The 18,910-nt window shown below is 44.8% G+C and overlaps 1 protein-coding gene and 1 pseudogene across 1 annotated transcript in view; both read left to right on the forward strand.

Annotated features, from left to right (window-relative positions):
• Nucleotides 1-1,747: 1,747 nt before the first annotated feature.
• Dbf4b (DBF4 zinc finger B) overlaps nucleotides 1,748-18,910 on the forward strand; it is a 33,718-nt gene continuing 16,555 nt past the window's right edge. The window contains exons 1-7 of the mRNA XM_042673871.1: nucleotides 1,748-1,876; nucleotides 2,161-2,223; nucleotides 10,347-10,492; nucleotides 14,094-14,279; nucleotides 15,753-15,803; nucleotides 17,135-17,201; nucleotides 18,253-18,329. Of these exons, the coding sequence (XP_042529805.1) occupies nucleotides 2,190-2,223; nucleotides 10,347-10,492; nucleotides 14,094-14,279; nucleotides 15,753-15,803; nucleotides 17,135-17,201; nucleotides 18,253-18,329 (561 nt within the window). The 5' untranslated portion in view covers nucleotides 1,748-1,876; nucleotides 2,161-2,189. The remainder of the gene's footprint in view (nucleotides 1,877-2,160; nucleotides 2,224-10,346; nucleotides 10,493-14,093; nucleotides 14,280-15,752; nucleotides 15,804-17,134; nucleotides 17,202-18,252; nucleotides 18,330-18,910) is intronic.
• Nucleotides 4,822-5,489, forward strand: LOC122103321 (annotated as a pseudogene).

Consider the following 18,910-nt stretch of genomic DNA (forward strand, 5'->3'; position numbering starts at 1 on the left):
CTTAAGAAAAAGTACCATTGCAAGCTGGGCACTAGAGGTTCATACCTGTAATCCTAGCTACTCAGGAGACTCAGAATTGAGTCCAGCCCAGACAGGAACATCTATGAGGCTCTTCTCACCAATAAACCACTCAAAAAAATGCCAAAAGTGGCCCTGTGGCTCAAGTGGTAGAATGCTAGCCTTGAGTAAGAGAAACTCAGGGACAGCAATCAGGCCCTGAAATAAGTACTGTTGCCAGTATAGGTAGCTCAAACCTGTCCTAGCTACTAAGATATAAGGCTCAAGTAAAAATAGTCCAAGAGATTCTTATCTCCAATTAAATAGTAAAATTCCAGCCAAGTGCTGGTGGCTTACACTTGTAATCCTAGCTACTCAGGAGGCTGTGATATGAAGATTGCAGTTCAAAGCCAGTCTCTGAGACTTTTACCTCCAATTAACCATCAAAAAGCTGGAAATGACACTGTGGCTCAAAGTAAAGAGCTCAGGGATAAGCCCCATGACTGATAAAATAAATAATAAATATATAGATAGTAGAATTCAGACTGGGGTGGGGCTCAAATGATAGATTACCAGTTGTGAAGCTGAGTGACTGCTCCATACCGTGAGATCACATTTTGACCTTCAGCAAAAAAAAAAAAAAAAAGGAAAAGGAAAAAAAAAGTACTGAAAGATAACTTTCTAGGTTTGGGGGTTTGAGTGATTTACTGAGATGGAATAGACTTGGAAAACAGATGGGTATTTTTTTTAATTTCTTTTCTTTTTAGAGCTGGTGGATTGAATGGTCAGTTTTGACTATGTTAGTTTTAAGTGTCCATTAGATATACAAATTGAAATGTCCATTGACATTGGTTTTAAGTCTGAAGATTGTGTGGAGGTGGGGAAATCAGAAATAGAAATTCTGGGACAGGCTGCAAGCATGGTTCCAGTAGAGTTCCCACCTGGTGAGCACAAAGTCTGAGTTCAAATCCCAGTACCACAAAAATAAATAGATTTTGAAGGCTTCAGCTTAGAGCTGAATTGGACATTCCTAGGGGGATAAGGAGGACTAAAAAATAAAGATTCCAGTAAGTCTAAGGAATAATGGCTTGAATCCAACAAAGGGAAACAGTAGAGGAGCCATTGGCATAAGATGAAACTACTAATGCTTCATTGGAAAAAGAGGAGGCAGCGTTTCGAGAAGGGAGTAGTCTGTTCCACGTTTAGAAGTTGGACAGGCTGAAGATAGATCGCGGTGCGACCACAGTATTTGGGAACGTGGAAGTCACTGGTCACCTGGACAAGTACAGTTTACGTAGAAAGGTGAGGATGAATGTGTAATTAGAAAAGTTGGAAAATGATGGATGACACGTCTCTGGAGAACTTTGGCTAAGAGGAGAGAAAGGGAGGAGAACCCATGTGAAGATGAAACACCGTGCAAGCGAAACCTTATTACCTTGTAATTTATTTATTGTTCGACTATCAAAGCGGCTCGCTTTAAAGTCACAAAAAGGAAGACTCGAGTTCTCAGTGGTCGGCCGTGAAGACACCAACCCCTTCAGCCAATGAGAAGCGGAGAGATGCTGCGCTCCCTGGAGAAGGCGGGACAGAGGGCCAGCTTGGCAGTGGAAAGAACACTTGGAACTAGTTTGTCCTTCTAGGGACACCGTAGGGCAAATCTCGCGTTTGCTACGTTCTTTCAGGGGCGGAGCTGCCAGGAAATTTAAACCGAACCCGCGGCGAGGGACGCTCGCTGGCCTGCTGCCGTGGCTGAGCGGGGACCGGCCGGATTCTAGAATGTCAAAGAACACTTGAAGCCCGGGAACACAGTACGAAGTACTGGAGGAAGGAGGACGGCAGCCGGGAAAGACCTGGGATTTGAAGAGTGAGCCAAGATAGGGTACGGATGCCGGGAAGGGGATAAAGCGTTACGGGGGTCTCTAGGCCCGGGTTGCATTGTGGTCGGAGGATCCGAGTTAAAGAAGCCGAGGACGATGGAGGAACCGAGGAGGAGTTGCTGGAGTCGAGGGCGCGGGATTAGAGATGGTGGCTGAGGAAAGGACGAGGTTCCGGAACTCTGTTTCCGGAACCGCATTGGGGAATTACTTGGAGGTGGGGGGCATAGGAGGGGAGGTGCGGGGACGGAGGGGTTGGCGATTGAGCTGCTGTTCTGTCCTTTTCCAGGCTGCGTGTACCGCACACTGGAGAGTTCCATGGCCGAGAGTAAGCTCAGAGCTCCAGATCAAGGTGGGTAACCACAGGTCAAAGCTACGGATGTGAACGTTTGAGCCCTGTTGCAGTTTGCTAGTTATTTAGTGGGCTTTTTTGGGGGGGGGTTGGGGGGGCGATTGGGGGAGATGTATTTAGGAATTTAGGGAGATTATTTAGGAATTTATGGTAAAAGACTAATTATTATGAAGGAGATTGACGGACAGATGCAAAGTCAGTATGGAATTACTTATTCAATGCATGTATATTCGTGGGTTTTTTGTTTGTATGTTTGTTTTTTGTCGGTCCTGGGGCTTGAACCCGATCGGCCTGGGTGTTGTCCCTCAGTTCTTCATCTCCAGGCGAGCGCTATGTATCACTTCCCTCGGTACCCCTGTGTCTTTTAGCATCATCCATGTTATATTTGTTTGTTCTTTTCATATGTGGTTGCTTACTTATACATTTCTCTCTTTTGCTGGAGAGCTTTCTGCAGAGTATTGTCAATGGGGGAGCTTTTCGGTGAGCTAAAGCTTGAGGGCATGAATTATCTTTATTCCATCTTCCTATTAAAATTCAACACAGCAAAAAGAATACAGGTTTTGTTTTTGTTTTTTCATGCAAACAGCAGATGCTGGAAATGTAGATCAGGTATAGCATTTGGGTAGCCATGATCAAGGAAGCATTGAGTTCATTCTCCAGCACTGGAGGGAAAAATCACCAACATCATTATATGTAAAATTTAGAGGGTTTTTTGGGTCTGGGAAGGTGGCTCAGTAGTAGAGTGCTTGCCTTGCATGCATGAGGTCCTGGGTTTGATTCGTTAGCACCACATAAGCAGAAAAAGCCGGAAGTAGTGCTGTGGCTCAAGTGCTAGAGCGCTAGCCTTGAGCTGAAGAGCTGAGGGACAGTGCCCAGGCCCAGAGTTCAGGCCCCATAACCGACAAAAAAATAAAATAAATTAAAGGTTTTTATCTACTTTTCTGCATATATAGTGTAAAGGGCCAAAGTCTATCACAGAAACAGGAGGTCTGATCCCTCCTTTCTCTCAAGCTGTTTTCCACTCATTAGATACAACCATTTCTTTCTTTCTTTCTTTCTTTCTTTCTTTCTTTTGGGTCCGGTCGTGGGCCCTGAACTCTGGGCCTGGGCGCTGTCCTTCAGCTCTTCAGCTCAAGGCTAGCGCTCTACCACTTGAGCCACAGCACCACTTCCGACTTTTTTCTTTTTGCTTATGTGGTGCTGAAGAATCGAACCCAGGGCCTCAAGCATGCAAGGCAAGCGCTCTACCACTGAGCCACCTTCCCAGCCCCCATTTCTTTATTTTTAATCCTTGGCTGAAGCAATCATCCAACCACAGCTTATTAAGTAGCTTTTTTCCTTTTCTTTTTTCCTCTGTGGCATTTTGGGTATTTGCTTTATATCTATCCAGTTGCATCAACACTACTTTTTAACTTACCAATGTAATTTTTACTTCTATCACCCTTTTTTTTTTTGAGAACAAGGCCTTACTATGGTGTTCAGGATGGCCCTGTAATCCCAGATTCAAGTGAACCTCCTGCCTCTGCCTCTCAAATAGCTGAGTCACAGGCATATGCCTAGTTTGTATGAATTTAAATTAGAAAATTTCACAGAGGCCTGAGGTTTTGAATTCTCAAGGAAGACTTTGATGTAGAGCCTAGGATGAAAGACAGTCTATTCTCTCTTTCGTGGCATGGATTGTTGTCTGCTTTACTTTTCTCCTAGGCTCTCACTTCTGGCTTCAGGCCAGCACAAAGACTATATTGCCTGTGCTCATCTGGTCTCTTTGCAAACGCTGCTTTAAAAAAAAAAAAAAACCCGCAAAACCAGTCAGTGTTTGCACACTCATCACTGTGGTTTTGTTTTTCATTTTTGGCACTTGTGGAATCTACTTATTTGTTTATCTTGTGGGCCCAGCAGTTAGGTAGGATTTGTGTTTAGCCAGTAGAGAGAGAGAGAGAGAGAGAGAGAGAGAGAGTGAGTGTGTGTGTGTGTGTGTGTGTGTGTATACCTGTCTTGGGCCTTGAACTCTAGATCTTCTGCTTCAGTTTGGCTTTTTGCTCAAGGCTGGCACTCTTTGACCCATAACTCCACTTCTAGTGTTTTGCAGGTTAATTTGTAGTAAGAATCACACAGACTTTTTTCCCTGGGCTGGTTTTCATCTGAGATCCTCAGATTTCAGCTTCCTGAGTAGCTAGGATTACTGGCCTAAGCCACTGGCACCTGGCCTAGATATTTTGTTTAAGAGGGCTTTTTGATTACCTGATGTCCTTTGCCCACAATGAAAGTGAAAACTCCTTATCTTACCTGTTCTGGAATTCCATAATAATGCTCCTTAATGAGGGATTTTTTTTTGGGGGGGGTCACTTGTGGGGCCTGAACTCTGGGCCTTGGCACTGTCCCTCAGCTCTTCATCTCAAGGCTAGCACTTTAGCACTTGAGCCACAGTGCCACTTCTGGAATTTTCTGCTTATGTGGTGCTGAGGAATGGAGCCTAGGGCCTCATGCATACAAGGCAACACTCTACCACTGAGCCACCTTCCCAGCCCAAGAGATTTTTTTTTTTTTTTTGGATAATTTTATTGTTATGGTAGAGTTTTCTGTTAGCTCCTCTGAACCATGCCAAAAGTAGTGTCCTGGTCCATCATCTGCTCTGACACTGGGACTGAGAGGAATATGATGATGGCGAGAAGCCCTTCCATGTCTACTGCTGTTTGTGTGGCCAGATGGCCCTGGTGCTCAATTATCAGTTAGAGAAATTTCTTATGAGGCTACGGGACTGATCTTATGTGATTGATGCTGCCAAACATGCCCACAAGTTTTGTAACACAGAGGATGAGGAGACTACATACCTTCTGAGACCTGAAGGCATTGAATGACAGTACAGTAAAAAGTGTTCAAAGTGTGAACTACCACTCTTCTACCAATCCCAACTGAAGAGGGCTTCTGTGACCCTCATTGTGGATGGGGCAGTATAGTAAAGTTTGGTCAGGGTTTTGGGAAAATGAACATATACACTCAGAAACAAGAGCCTCCTAAGAAAGTGATGATAACCAAGAGGACTAAAGACAAAAGTTCAACTCTGTTATCATGTCTGCCATTGATGAAGAAGAAGAAGAAGTGATTGAGGCTAGGGAAGTTGCTGACTCCTAGTCACAAAATACCAAGTAATTGAAAAACAGTGGGAGCGCCAAGGTATGAGTAAGAAGCCGCTGCCAGAGCTGGCTGAACTGGAAGCCGAGAAAGCGAAAATAAAGGGGTCTCTGACTGACGACCAGTTTAAGTGACTAGGATCTTAAATTATGAAGAAAAATAGCTTTTTTTTTTTGGGTCCGGTCGTGGGGCCTGAACTCTGGGCCTGGGCGCTGTCCCTCAGCTCTTCAGCTCAAGGCTAGCGCTCTACCACTTGAGCCACAGCACCACTTCCGGCTTTTTTCTTTTTGCTTATGTGGTGCTGAGGAATCGAACCCAGGGCCTCATGCATGCAAGGCAAACGCTCTACCACTGAGCCACCTTCCCAGCCCCGAAAAATAGCTTTTTGATTACACAGATTGGTTTCTATTTATGCCCCAGGGGAAGATTTTTCTTTGCTTCCCATTCGCTCTTATATTTAGTGAGGTCTTCAAGTCCTTTTGACCGGCTTTCTAGGAGATGGGTTAGCCTTTGTGTAAGTTTTCTATACGTGTGTGTGTATGTGTGTGTGTTTGATGTAGTTTCAGCTGTGTAGAAACTTGACTAATATGTCAGATTTTTCTTCTAGTTTCTAAAGTGGCATAATCCTAGCTACTCAGGAGGCTGAGATCAGAGGATTATGGTTCATAGCCAGCCTGACCAGGAAAGTCCATAAAACTCTTATCTCCAATGAACTACTCTGAAAAAGCTGGAACTGACGTTGTAGTTCAAGTGGTACTTAAGTACTAGCTTTGAGCTCATAGACGGTGTCCAGGTCTGAGTTCAAGCCCCAGGACCTACACCAAGAAAACAAAAACTGGAGATCTTTACTATTCTGATTGTTTCTCCTAAAGTATTTGTCCTTTGATTCTAATCCTAACCATTTCAACATCTGGTTAAAGTTATGTATTTTGCTTCATCTATAAGATTGGTTGTAGGGTCTGAACTCTGGGCTTGGGCGCTGTCCCTCAGCTCTTCAGCTCAAGGCTAGTGCTCTACCACCTGAGCCACAGCGCCACTTCTGGCTTTTTTCTTTTTGCTTATGTGGTGCTGAGAAATCGAACCCAGGGCCTCTGGCATGCAAGGCAAGCACTCTACCACTGAGCCACCTTCCCAGCCCAGGTAACAGCCTTTGTTGGTGGGTTAGCTGCCTTGTTTCTGGGCCTGTGGGGAAGTAGAACATCCTGGGGGAGAATAGAGCTATTTATCTATCTAGCTATTTATCCATCTATCCTTCCAGGGCATACCCCAGTGACCTCCTTTCTCTAACTAGCCCCCATTTCCTAAGTCTTCATCACCTCCCAAAAATAGCAACTACCAGTTGGGGACCAAGCCTTCAACACATGCGCCTGTGGAAGACATTTTGTATTTAAACCAATATAGCTTCTTGTTGGCTTTAGATTTGGCATTTTCTGGTCTCTAGGCTGTTCTTCACTCACCCATCTCTTTTCCAACTTCCACCTCTGTGTGTGTGTGTGTGTGTGTGTGTGTGTGTGTGTGTGTGTGTGTGTGTGTGTGTGTGTGTGTGTGTGTGTGTGTGTGTGTGTGTGTGTGTGTGTGTGTGTGTGTGTGTGTGTGTGTGTGTGTGTGTGTGTCCGTCTCAGGACTTGAACTCTGGGCCTGGGTACTGTCCCTCAGCTCTTCAGCTCCAGGCAAACACTCTATTGCTTGAGCCACAGTGCCACTTCCGTTTTTCTAGTGGCTTATTGAAGGTCTTTCTTTCCTGGGCTGGCTTTGAACTGTGATCCTCAGATCTCAGCCTCCTGAGTAGCTAGGATTACAGGCGTGAGCCACCAGAGCCCAGTCCACTTCCACCTTTTTATAACATTCTTGCTTGTTTCTGTCTTCTTGCCAGTGTCTTAGTCCACTTTTTGTTCTATTTCTATCATCTTAGTAAGATTTTGGGATGAGAACTTAAGTTTGGTTTTTTTTTTTCAATTAATTTTATTCATTATTTTTATGTGGTACCAAGGAATCAAACCCAGGGCCTCATGCATGCTAAGCAAGCATTCTACCACTAAGCCACATTCCCAGTCCCTAGAACTTAAGTTTTTATATTCTTCCTGCACATACATTGAGAAGTCTAGATCATTATTATTTTTTTTTTCTTTTTCTTTTTTGGCAATACTGGACTTAATTCAAGGCGTGGTGCTTCCTAGGCAGACACTTTACCCCTTGAACCAACCTCCAGCCCTGTTTTGTTTTTGGAAGGGGGTTCTTGCTGCTTATTTATTTATTTATTTTTGTTCTGGTACTGTAACTTGCGCTCAGAGCCTGGGTGTTGTCCTTTAGTTTTTGTGCTCATGGCTGGTACTGTACACTTGAGCCACATCTCCTTTTCCAACTTTTTGGTGGTAAATTGTAGGTAAGAGTCTCTTAGACTTTCCTACCCAGATGAAATCCTTACTTCCCAGCTTCATGAGTAGCTAGGATTATAGATATGAGCTGGAAACTTTCTGAACTCCCAAATTACCCAGCTTTCATTTCCAACTTTTTACTAATGAATGGGAGATAAGAGTCTCAGATTTGTCTGCCCAGGCTGGCTTCAAACTTCAATCCCAGATCTCAGCCTCCTGAGTGACTAGAATTATAGACACAAGCCACTGGTGCCTGGCTTGGAAAGTATCTCTTTAAGGCATAAAGGCCATGTTTAACTAGTTCTTTTTTCTTTTTTAGTTTTTGAACTTGCAGTTCATCTCTCTTAGCCTCCTAATTTCTAGGATTTCAGACACAAGCCATCATGTCCAGCTTAGTCATGTAAATTGTACTTCATAAACTTAGACATATGTCTTCCTAAGTAAGTACAATCTAATTGAAAATAGTTTCAATACCATAGCTCATAGCAGATATATAGGTTTAGAACTTGTAAGAGCTAGCCGGTGCCTGTGGCTCATGCCTGTAATCCTAGCTACTCAGGAGGCTGAGATCTGAGGATCGCGATTCAAAGCCAGCCCGGGCAGGAAAGTCCATGAGACTCTTTATCTCCAATAAACCCCCAGAAAACCAGAAGTGGTGCTGTGGCTCAAGTAGTAGAGCGCTCACCTTGAGCTGAAGAGCTAAGGGACAGCGTTCAGGCCCAGAGTTCAAGCCCCACGACCGACAAAAACAAAATTGTAAGAGCTCATAAACAGCCCAACACCATATGTCTCTGGCCATCCCATTGTTATCTAGGTTTTGTTTACAATTAGAGGTACTAGAAAGGCATAGAAAGTGGTCTGTCAAATACAAATCTGGAATCCCAACATTACTGCTGTATAAAATTACCTAACAGTAAACTCCACAATTGAGATACCAATATGGTTGTCAACATGGAGAATGTTTTCTCAGTAAGATGCAAGCTCTGCTTGCCCTCATCAGTGAAACCACCATTGTATGGGTTCTGATTTCAGATCAGCTGTGGCCAAACCTGGTTTAACAGCTCCTATTGCGTATTCAATTAGATGACTGCTGCCCTCAGCACCTAACAATGACTTTCTATTGGTTGAAACAGTACTTACCTGGCTGTGAGACTCCTTCAAGGGTTCTTTGTAATTGTCATTTGTATTTTTCTGGTGGCTAATAATCTTAAGTATCTTTTTATGTGCTTATTGACCATTTGTATGTCTTTGGAAACTCACATTCTTTTCCCTTTTTTTTTTTTTTTTGCTAGTCCTGGGGCTTGAACTCAGGGCCATGGCGATGTCTTTGAGCTTCTTTTTGCTCAAGGCTAGTGTTCTACCACTTGAGTCACAGTACCACTTCCAGCTTTTTCTATTCATGTGGTACAGGGCTTCATTCATGCTAGGCAAACACTCTACCACTAAGCCACATTCCCAACCCTTTTTTTTTTGCCAGTCATGGGGCCTGAACTCAGGGCCTGGGCGCTGTCTCTCATCTCTTCAGCTCAAGGCTAGCGCTCTATCACTTGAGCCACAGTGCCACTTCTGGCTTTTTCTGCTTATGTGGTGCTGAGGAATGGAACCCAGGGCCTCATGCATGCAAGGCAAGCACTCTACCAGAGTCATCTTCCCAGCCCCCCCTCCCCTTTTTTTTTAAGCTAGACTATTTGTTGGTTGAAGGAGGGGCTGGTAATGAATGGAACCCAAGGGCTCACACATATGGTCAAGACACTTGATACTACTGAACCACAAACACATAGTGTAATTTGTCTTTTTACTATTTGAGGTGTGTGCATGCATGCATGAGTGCAGGACTAGGATTCTAACTTAGTTCCTGAGCCTTTGGCTCATTGGCTATTATTCTACGAACAGAGCCATACTTCCAACCCCTATTTGAAGTTCTTAATTTATTTTTTATTTTTTGGTTCAGTTGTGGGGCTTGAACTGTGGGCCTGGGCGCTGTTCCTCAGCTCTTCAGCTCAAGGCAAGGGCTCTGCCACTTGAGCCACAGCGCCACTTCCAGTTTTCTGGTGACTTATTATTGGAGATAATAGTCTCACAGATGGGGCTGGGAAGGTGGCTCAGTGGTAGAGTTCTTGCCTTGCATGCGTGAGGCACTGGGTTTGATTCCTCAGCACCACATAAGCAGAAAAGCCAGAAGTGGCTCAAGTGGTAGAGCGCTAGCCTTGAGCTGAAGAGCTGAGGGTCCAGGCCCAGAGTTCAGGCCCCATGACTGGCAAAAAGAAAGAGATTTTGCCACGAACACTAGTTTTTCATGCTTTCAAGTTTATAGCTGTATGTGATGAGTAGAATCGCTATGTCATATAGTAATTCTATGTTTAATTTATCAGGAAACCACCATCTGACCTAGTCACTGGTGGTTCACACCTACACTCCTCAGAGCTAGGTTTATAGAGCTCTGTTTTGTCCACATCTAAGTGTCCAGAGGGACACTAGTTTTGATGTTGTCTTCATGTGCTCAGGGCCTTCGCTCAGGACCAGGCAACCTGGACTGTCGTGGGATTGCCTGACTCACAGGACCCTCTCTTACCTCAAGCTTCTCACTTGGTTTCTCTTTGTGTTACTCTTTTCCAGGGGCTCATCCAGGAGTTTCCGGTTGTCTGAGAAAATGCCAGAAGAGTGCTAAGCGGCAACCCTTTTCTGGAAAGTCTTTTTACTTAGATTTACCTGCTGGCAAGCATCTCCAGTTTCTGACGAGGGCCGTCCAGCAGCTGGGTGGGGTATGTGACTTAACTTCTAGGATATTACAAGCTTTGTGGACTGTGGGGCAGGAACTGGAGAGGGATTGTATCTGTGCTTCTCATGTATTTCCAATGGTTATTACTTCATTTTCCAAAGCAGTTTTAAGTATGAACCATTTTTTTAAATAAGGTAAATTATTTTCCTCATTGGAAAAATAACATCTGTTTATTCCAAAGAGGTAGAGACTAGGAACTATTTTTAGTGACAATCTGAATTTTTCTGAATTTTTCTTTCTTCCTTTTTTCCTTTCCCCCCTTCCTCCCATAATGGCTTTTTTTTGGGTCCGGTCGTGGGGCCTGAACTCTGGGCCTGGGTGCTGTCCCTCAGCTCTTCAGCTCAAGCTAGTGCTCTACCACTTGAGCCACATCGCCACTTCCGGCTTTTTTTGCTTATGTGGTGCTGAGGTATGGAACCCAGGGCCTCATGCATGCAAGGCAAGAGCTCTACCACTGAGTGAGCCACCTTCTCAGCCCCAATGGCTTCTTTTTTGAAGTATAATTCACATACACCATAAAATGTACCCATTTCTTTCTTTTTCTTTTCTTTTTCTTTTTGGTCATGGGGTTTGAACTCTGGGCTTGGGCACTGTCCGTGCGGTCTTCAGCTCAAGGTGAGTGGTCTACCACTTGAGCCATAGTGCCACTTCCGGTTTTCTGGTGGTTTATTGGAGATAAGGTCTCACGGAGCTGGGCATCAGTGGCTCAAGAGGTAGAGCACTTGTCTTGAGCTGAAGAGCTCAGGAATGGGCCAGGCCTAGAGTTCAAGCCCCACAACCAACAACTACAGAAAATTTATATCTAGCCAGGTGCTGATGGCTCACACCTCTCATCCTAGCTCCTTGGAAGGGTGAGATTGAGAGGGTCTCACTTTTAGGCTAGCCCAGGCATACACACAAATCCCCTTTTCAACAAAAGCTGGATATGGAGATGACTTCCCAGCAATAGTGAAAAGTGAAAAATAGGATTGTAGTCCAGGTGTGTAGTTGGGCAAAAAGCAAGCCATATCTTTAGCCCATGGAGTCAGATGCCAAAGGCTCATGCCTTTTTTTTTTTGGGTCCGGTCGTGGGGCCTGAACTCTGGGCTTGGGCGCTGTGCCTCAGCTCTTCAGCTCAAGGCTAGCCCTCTACCACTTGAGCCACAGTGCCACTTCCGGCTTTTTTCTTTTTGCTTATGTGGTGCTGAGGAATCGAACCCAGGGCCTCATGCATGCAAGGCAAGCGCTCTACCACTGAGCTACCTTCCCAGCCCAAGGCTCATGCCTTTAATCCTAGTTGCTCAGGAGGCTAAGATCTGAGGATTATGGTTCAAAGCCAGCCAGGGCAGGAAAGTTCTTGAGACTCTTATCTCCAATTAATCACCATAAGGCTGAAAGGGAGCTATCACTTAAGTGGTACAGTGCTAACCTTGAGCACAAAAGTTCAGAGGCAGTTCCCAGGTCCTGAGTTCAAGCCTTAACAGTAGCATGTGCACACAGACATACAAATAACTCATGTAAAAAAGGGGGCTGAGAGGTGGGGATCGGCAGTAGAGTACTTGCCTACTAAGTGGAGGTCCTGAGTTCCAACTCTAGTATTGCCAAAAAGAAAAGAAATTGCAAGGGTGGGGTGTGTGTGGGGGGGGAGTGGAGATGGGAAGGGATAGGAAGGGGAAACAAAGGAGGAGGCAACAATGCTTGATAAGAAATGTACTCATTGCCTTGCCCATGTAATTGTAACCCCTCTGTACGATATTTTTCATAATTAAAAAAAAAAAAAACAGCTAAAAAAAAAGCACCAATACTGAATTTGTACAATTTTTTATCTCATTATTCCTTAAACAATACAGTGTTTTTTTTTTTAAAAAAAAATTATATTGTATCAATATAATCCCAATAGCCTGGCTGAACTTTTAGTCTATTCTTTCATTTAGCTTCTGCTTATAAAAACCACCCTGGAATTAGGATTTGAAGCAATGTTTTATCCTTTCAAATCATTATGCTGGCATTGGCTGGGTAATTCCTCTGTGCTCCAGCAGTATTCAGCTGGAGGGTCAGCTGGATTGAAAGGACCAAGATACTGGTGATCACATAGCACTATGTTGCTTTTTGTTCTTATACACAAAGCTTCTTATATACATTGCTCATCTGTATAGTATGGTGTCTGTTTATATTAAACCAAACCAACTGGTTTCCAGTGGTCACAGGCAGCCTTCCTAGAAGGGAAAAGATATTACCTCTCCCACATTCTATTGGTCAAAATGAGTCAGGTTGTAGAGGAAAAAAAAAATAGGCTGTATACTTTCTGAAGGAAGGAATAGCAAAGTCACATTGTAATACATGGAGAGGAGAAATGTGTGGCCATTGAGCAGTCTGCTCCATTTACCTAGACTGATAGTTGTCTAACTTCCACCCTCTCATATTTGTTTTTGCCTATTGAAAAAAGTAGATGTACTCCTTCAAGCTATAACTTTTTTTTTTTTTTGATGCCAGTCCTGTGGTTTGAACTCAGGGACCAGACCAGGTGCTGTTCCATTGGTAGACTAGTGCTGTACCTTTTTGGTGATTATTGGTGATAAGAATCTCATGGACTTTCCAGCTTGGGCTGGCTTTGAACAGTGATCCTCAGATCTCAGCCTTCTAATAAGCTAGGGTTACAAGCATGAGCCACCAGCACCCAGCCACCAAATCTTTTTTGTTTCATTATTGTTTTAGGCTCCTTTTTAAATACATATATATTGTCTCAGGAGGCTGAGATCTGAGGATCACGGTTCAAAGCCAGCCCGGGCAGGAAAGACCGTGAGACTCCTATCTCCAATAAACCACCAGAAAACCGGAAGTGGCACTGTAGCTCAAGTGGTAGAGCGCTCGCCTTGAGCTGAAGAGCTGAGGGACAGCGCCCAGGCCCAGAGTTCAAGCCCCACGACCGACAAAAATAAATAAATAAATAAATACATATATATTGTGATCAAGATTACAAATTCAGTGTTGGGGGCTGGGAAGGTGGCTCAGTGGTAGAGCGTTTGCCTTGCATGCATGAGGCCCTGGGTTCGATTCCTCAGCACCACATAAGCAAAAAGAAAAGGCCGGAAGTGGCACTGTGGCTCAAGTGGTAGAGCGCTCACCTTGAGCTGAAGAGCTGAGGGACAGCACCCAGGCCCAGAGTTCAGGCCCCACAACCGGACCCCCCAAAAACAAAACAAAACAAACAAACAAAAAAAACAAGTTCAGTGTTGGACATCCAGGTGTGTCTTACAGAAAACATAGTGTCCTAACCAAGCTGTTATTAAGCCTACCTCACCCCTTACATGTGTTTCTTCTATGTGCAGTATCATATTGTCAAAGAACTCAAAGCATGTTGCCTTCTGCTGCTGGTCAGGAGTAGCAGTTCTTGGAGTCAAAAAAAAAATACACACACACACACACACTATTGTATTTCAGGGTAACGTCTTCTTAGGGATTTGGTGCAGAAGTGCATTCTAGTCTATTTAAAGACATTGATTTTTGAAACTTCTGGCAGCCAAGATTTGCTTTCTCAACTTTTTGTTATTGACAATTCTACATCTGCTTTTTGATCTTCAGCCATGTCTGTGATCTGGTTTCAGGTAATTGAGGGTTTTCTGAGCAAAGAAGTAAGTTACATTGTGTCCAGCCGCAGAGAAGCAAAAGCAGAGCGCAATGGCACAAGCCACAGAGGCCGCCCCAGCTCCAGTGAGGTCAGGGTGGAAACTGCCTCCTTAGCGAATCCAAAAGGCTACCAGGCCACACCTTCACAGAAACCTGTAGACTCGGTAAGCACCTCATGCGGGAAGATGGACGTTCTGTAAATGAAGGAAGAGGGCATTGGTGAGCCCTTTTAGGACATCTCTGGTTTTAGTTTAATCTTACTTGAATTCAGAAACAGGTTATTTATTATAGCTGTGGATCTAAGCACCTCATCAGTGCGCCATCGCCATGATTCCTTCTATGCTACAGGTCCTCTGTTGCTACTTCTGTTCCTATCCTGGGGCTTGAATTCAGGGCCTGGACACCTGTCCTTTAGCTTTTTTGCTTATGGGGCTGGTGCTCTCTCACTTAAGCTACAGCTCTACTTCCAGCTTCTTGTTGGTTTATTGGATATTAAGAGTCTCATGGCCAGGCGCTGATGGCTCATGCCTGTAATCCTAGCTACTCAGGAAGCTGAGATCTTAAGATCATTGTTCAAAGCCAGTATAGGCAGGAAAGTCCGTGAGACTCTTTTTTTTTGCCAGTCATGGAGCTTGAATTCTGGGCCTGGGCACTGTCTGTCAGCTCTTCAGCTCAAGACTAGCACTCTACCACTTGAGCCACAACACCACTTCCAGCTTTTTCTGCTTATGTGGTGCTGAGGAGTGGAACCCAGGGCCTCATACATGCAAGGCAAGCACTCTTTTTTTTTTTTTAATTTTAATTTTTATTTTTGGTGAACATACTGTACAGAGGGGTTACAATTACATGAGCAAGATAATGAGTACATTTCTTATCAAGCATTGCAGCCTCCTCTTTTGTTTACCCTTCACATCCCTTCCCAGCCTCCCCCCAAGGCAAGCACTCTTGACACTGAGCCACCTTCCCAGCCCAAGACTTTTTTTTTTTTTGGGTCCGCTCATGGGGTCTGAACTCTAGGCCTGGGCGCTGTCCCTCAGCTCTTCAGCTCAAGGCTGGCTCTCTACCACTTGAGCCACAGTGCCACTTCCGGCTTTTTTCTTTTTGCTTATGTGGTGCTGAGGAATCGAACCCAGGGCCTCTGGCATGCAAGGCAAGTGCTCTACCACTGAGCCACCTTCCCAGCCCCCCAAGACTCTTTTTTAATCTCCAATTAACCACCAGAAAACAGGAAGTGGCACTGTGGTTCAAGTGGTATAGTGCTTGCCTTGAGCTGAAGAGCTGAGGGACAGCGTCCAGGCCCAGAGTTCAAGCCCTAGGACTGACACCCCTCCACCCCCTCTACTCCCCCACCCCCAAAGAAATGAGAGAGGTCTTGGAATTTTGGAATTTTGTGATCATATAACCTCGAGTGCATTGAGAGTACCCTTTACCAGGGTTCAGACTGTCCAGGCTGCAGCCACCTCTAGGTGACTTGATCTTATATGTAGTTATGCCTCTACATCCTCAAGAGTCTATTTGTGCCTAGCCTCAGCTTTCTAGCTTTCTGAGAACCATGACCTAAGACACTCTCATCAGCTCATGTGTGAGCATCTATGCATACTTTGTGGTCTATCTCATTGCCCTTCTCTTCGTGGCAGGTACCTTTGAGCAGAGGGAAGGAGCTGTTGCAGAAGGCCATCAAAAAACAGGTGAGCTAGGGCAAGACAGGGCTGAATGGATGGAAACAGGTAGTGGTGAAGGTCACCACAATTGTGTAAAGGCAATTGATGCCAGTAAAAGCATGCATTTAAAAGACCAAAATATCTCTTGTTTTATCACAATTTTAAAACTTTAAGAAGTTACAGCTTGGGGCTGGGAAAGTAGCTCAGTGGTAGAGTGCTTGCCTTATATGCATGAGGCCCTGAGTTTGATTCCTCAGCACCACATAAGCAGAAAAAGCCAGAAGTGGCTCAAGTGGTAGAGTGCTAGCCTTGAGCTGAGGAGCTAAAGGACAGCACCCAGGCCCAGAGCTCAGGCCCCACAACCGACCAAAAAAAAAAAAAGTTACAGCTTGAAGGAATATATTACTTTCTTCAATGTGGCAAAAACAAGGATGATAGAGGGTAGTGGGTAGATGTTTCCAGCACAAGGAAGATTTAGCCAAGTACTTCTGAAGAACTAACTCAAAAGCCATATTCTGAGATGTTAGTAACACCATTAGTTCCTTCTTACAAAATGAAGGAGTAGAGGCTTAGAGAAGTTCAGTAATTTATCCAGAGCCAGCTAGGGATTGTATATTAAAAGCCACAATCAGGGCTAGGAAGGTGGCTCAGTGGTACAGTGCTTGCCTCGCATGCATGAGGCTGTGGGTTCGATTCCTCAGCACCACATGAACAGAAAAGCTAGACTTTGTACATCTTTCATAAGTGGCTGCTTATCCCTTTTATGAGTTCCAAGAGCCATTAAAATTAAATAGCAAGAGAAAGCTCTCAGGTGATCATGTGAGAAGAATGGTTAAAGCAGAATTAAGATGTGTACGGTCAGGTACAGTGGCCCATGCCCACAGTTCCCACTTCTTAGAAGGCTGAAGCTAGGGGAGTGCTAGCCCCAAGAATGTTGCCTGGGCAACGTAGTATGTCCTCATGTAAATAAATAAACAAACAATGGGTATCTTGGCTGGAATGAGCAAGGGAGATGATATTGCTGGACCGAGGCAGCATAGCTTCCTACTTGGTGCTGACGATCATTGCTGGTGTTTTATTATGTATACTTGCTGTGTTCAGTCAGCTCTCAAGCCCTGCTGACAGACCTGTGTCTTAGAAGCGTATGTTCCTTTATAGTCACAAGTGGCCAGAACAGAGCATGTGGGTAGATCAGCAGTCTTCCCCTGTCCTGGTCCATCCATGTGGAGAACAGGGTGTGTTTTCCCTAGGACTGGAATGCCACCCCACAGATATCCTTCTCAGAAGACTCCCAGAGCAATATCTACCTGTCCCCATCATGCTCTAGCCCTGAGCTGTCTCTGCTCTTGTCATTTCAGGGGAGCAGCAGCAGCAGCCTCCTGACCAATGCTCGTTCCTGGGGAGTGAAAGTCCTGCATGTGGAAGGTACTGCTTCCACCTTGGCTACATGTAGGGGAGAATACAGGTGACCAGCCTGGAACATCACCTTTCAGAAGATCGTGGTCATATAAGCTCTGGTAGCCGAAGCCAGAGCTCTCAGTAACTCTGTTGGTCCACAAAGTGAAAGTGTGGAACAGTAGAGTAGCAGATAGCAAAGTGTGGGCCGTGGCCTCAGCATCTGGGACAGGTCTCCTCAGGCCAGTGTAATGGTCATGATAGTAATATTTTTTAAATAAAGCTGTAATTCTAAGATCCACTCACCAGGTGCTTAAGCATTGCTAAGAATTACTTATTCTCACCATAGTTCTGAACCCATTGTTCAGGTGAAAGAATTGAGCCTCAGAGGGATTAGTTTAACTGGCCCTGTCTCATCAGAGTGAGCACCATGACCTATATTGTTTTGGCTTCTCTGTTTTTCCAAAGGGTTGCCTAATGCTATAAATGACCTGTTTTGCTTTTGTAATAAATTTATACTAGAATAATTGTCCTCAATTTGTTAGCAATGACTGATTCCATTTTCAGTTTCACTTGGTGCCAGGTTTTCCCTGATCCATTTTAGAGGGTAGGTTCAAATGGACAGCCTCCAGGTACTAATTTGGATGCTACCCCATCTTGTGCTGAGGAAGTTCTTATCTGGCGTGTGGGGACTCCATCTCACTGGAACATGTCAGTTCTGGACTTGATTTGTTTCCCTGCCTATGTGCTAGAGAAACTCTGGCTTGCTGAGCTCCTACTTGGTATCTACCAGAGGCTACACCTGTGTGGCTCAGAGGGTCGGTTTCCCCTGCAGGAAACCCCTTGCTTTTAACATACCATCCTTGGTGAGCTATACGACACCTCCATTCAAAGCTGAGTTGTATTCGGTGCTAGAAAAGAGCAGGAAGCCTCCTGTTGTCAGGAGGTGTCAAGTGACATGGAGCCACAAGGTGGCAGGCAAGGCTGATATTATCCAGTGGGCTAAGCAAGGTGACAAGTTTAGTCCTGGAGCCAAGAAAGAGACTGCAAAAGCCTTGCCACTGTCTTCTGTTCTCCACAGAAATGATGATGCACGTGCGGCAGCTATCTATTGGTGGTTGTTCACATATAAAGAAACAAGAACCAAAGAAGCCAGAAGTAAGTCATCCCACTAAAACACAGGGCAGTGCATGGTTATCAGTGATGTCTATGACACATTGGGTTATTCTGTGACCCACCTAAATCCCATTGTTTCCTAGCCATTCTGGAAAACCTAATAGTGGAGATCTAAATGGCTTGAGAGTCTAATTTTGTAGACATTTCAACTGCAGGAGGCAAAGTGGGAAAAACACAGCAACTTGGTCTCCTTTGTGTGTGTGTATGCGTGTGGGCATATATGCGTGTGTGCACGCACATACCAGTCTGAACTGAGGGCCTCATGTTCTTGATTGGCTTTATTGTGGGGGGGGAATATTGGTTGTGGGGCTAGGCCTGGGCACTATCCCTCAGCTCTTCCTCAAGGGTAGCATTCTTACCACTTGAGCCACAGCGCCACTTCTGGTTTTCTGGTAGTTTATTGGAGATAAGAGTTTCACAGACTTTCTTGCCTGGGCAGGCTCTGAATTTCGATCCTCAGATCTCAGCCTCCTGAGTAGGATTACAGACATGAGCCACCAGCACCTGGCTTGATTGGCTTTTTTACTGAAGGCTGGCACTCTGCCACTTGACACATGCCACCA

The sequence above is a fragment of the Dipodomys spectabilis genome, unplaced genomic scaffold (genome assembly GCF_019054845.1).
Source record: "Dipodomys spectabilis isolate Male_0828 unplaced genomic scaffold, ASM1905484v1 ptg000018l, whole genome shotgun sequence".
In the NCBI taxonomy this organism is placed as follows: domain Eukaryota; kingdom Metazoa; phylum Chordata; class Mammalia; order Rodentia; family Heteromyidae; genus Dipodomys; species Dipodomys spectabilis.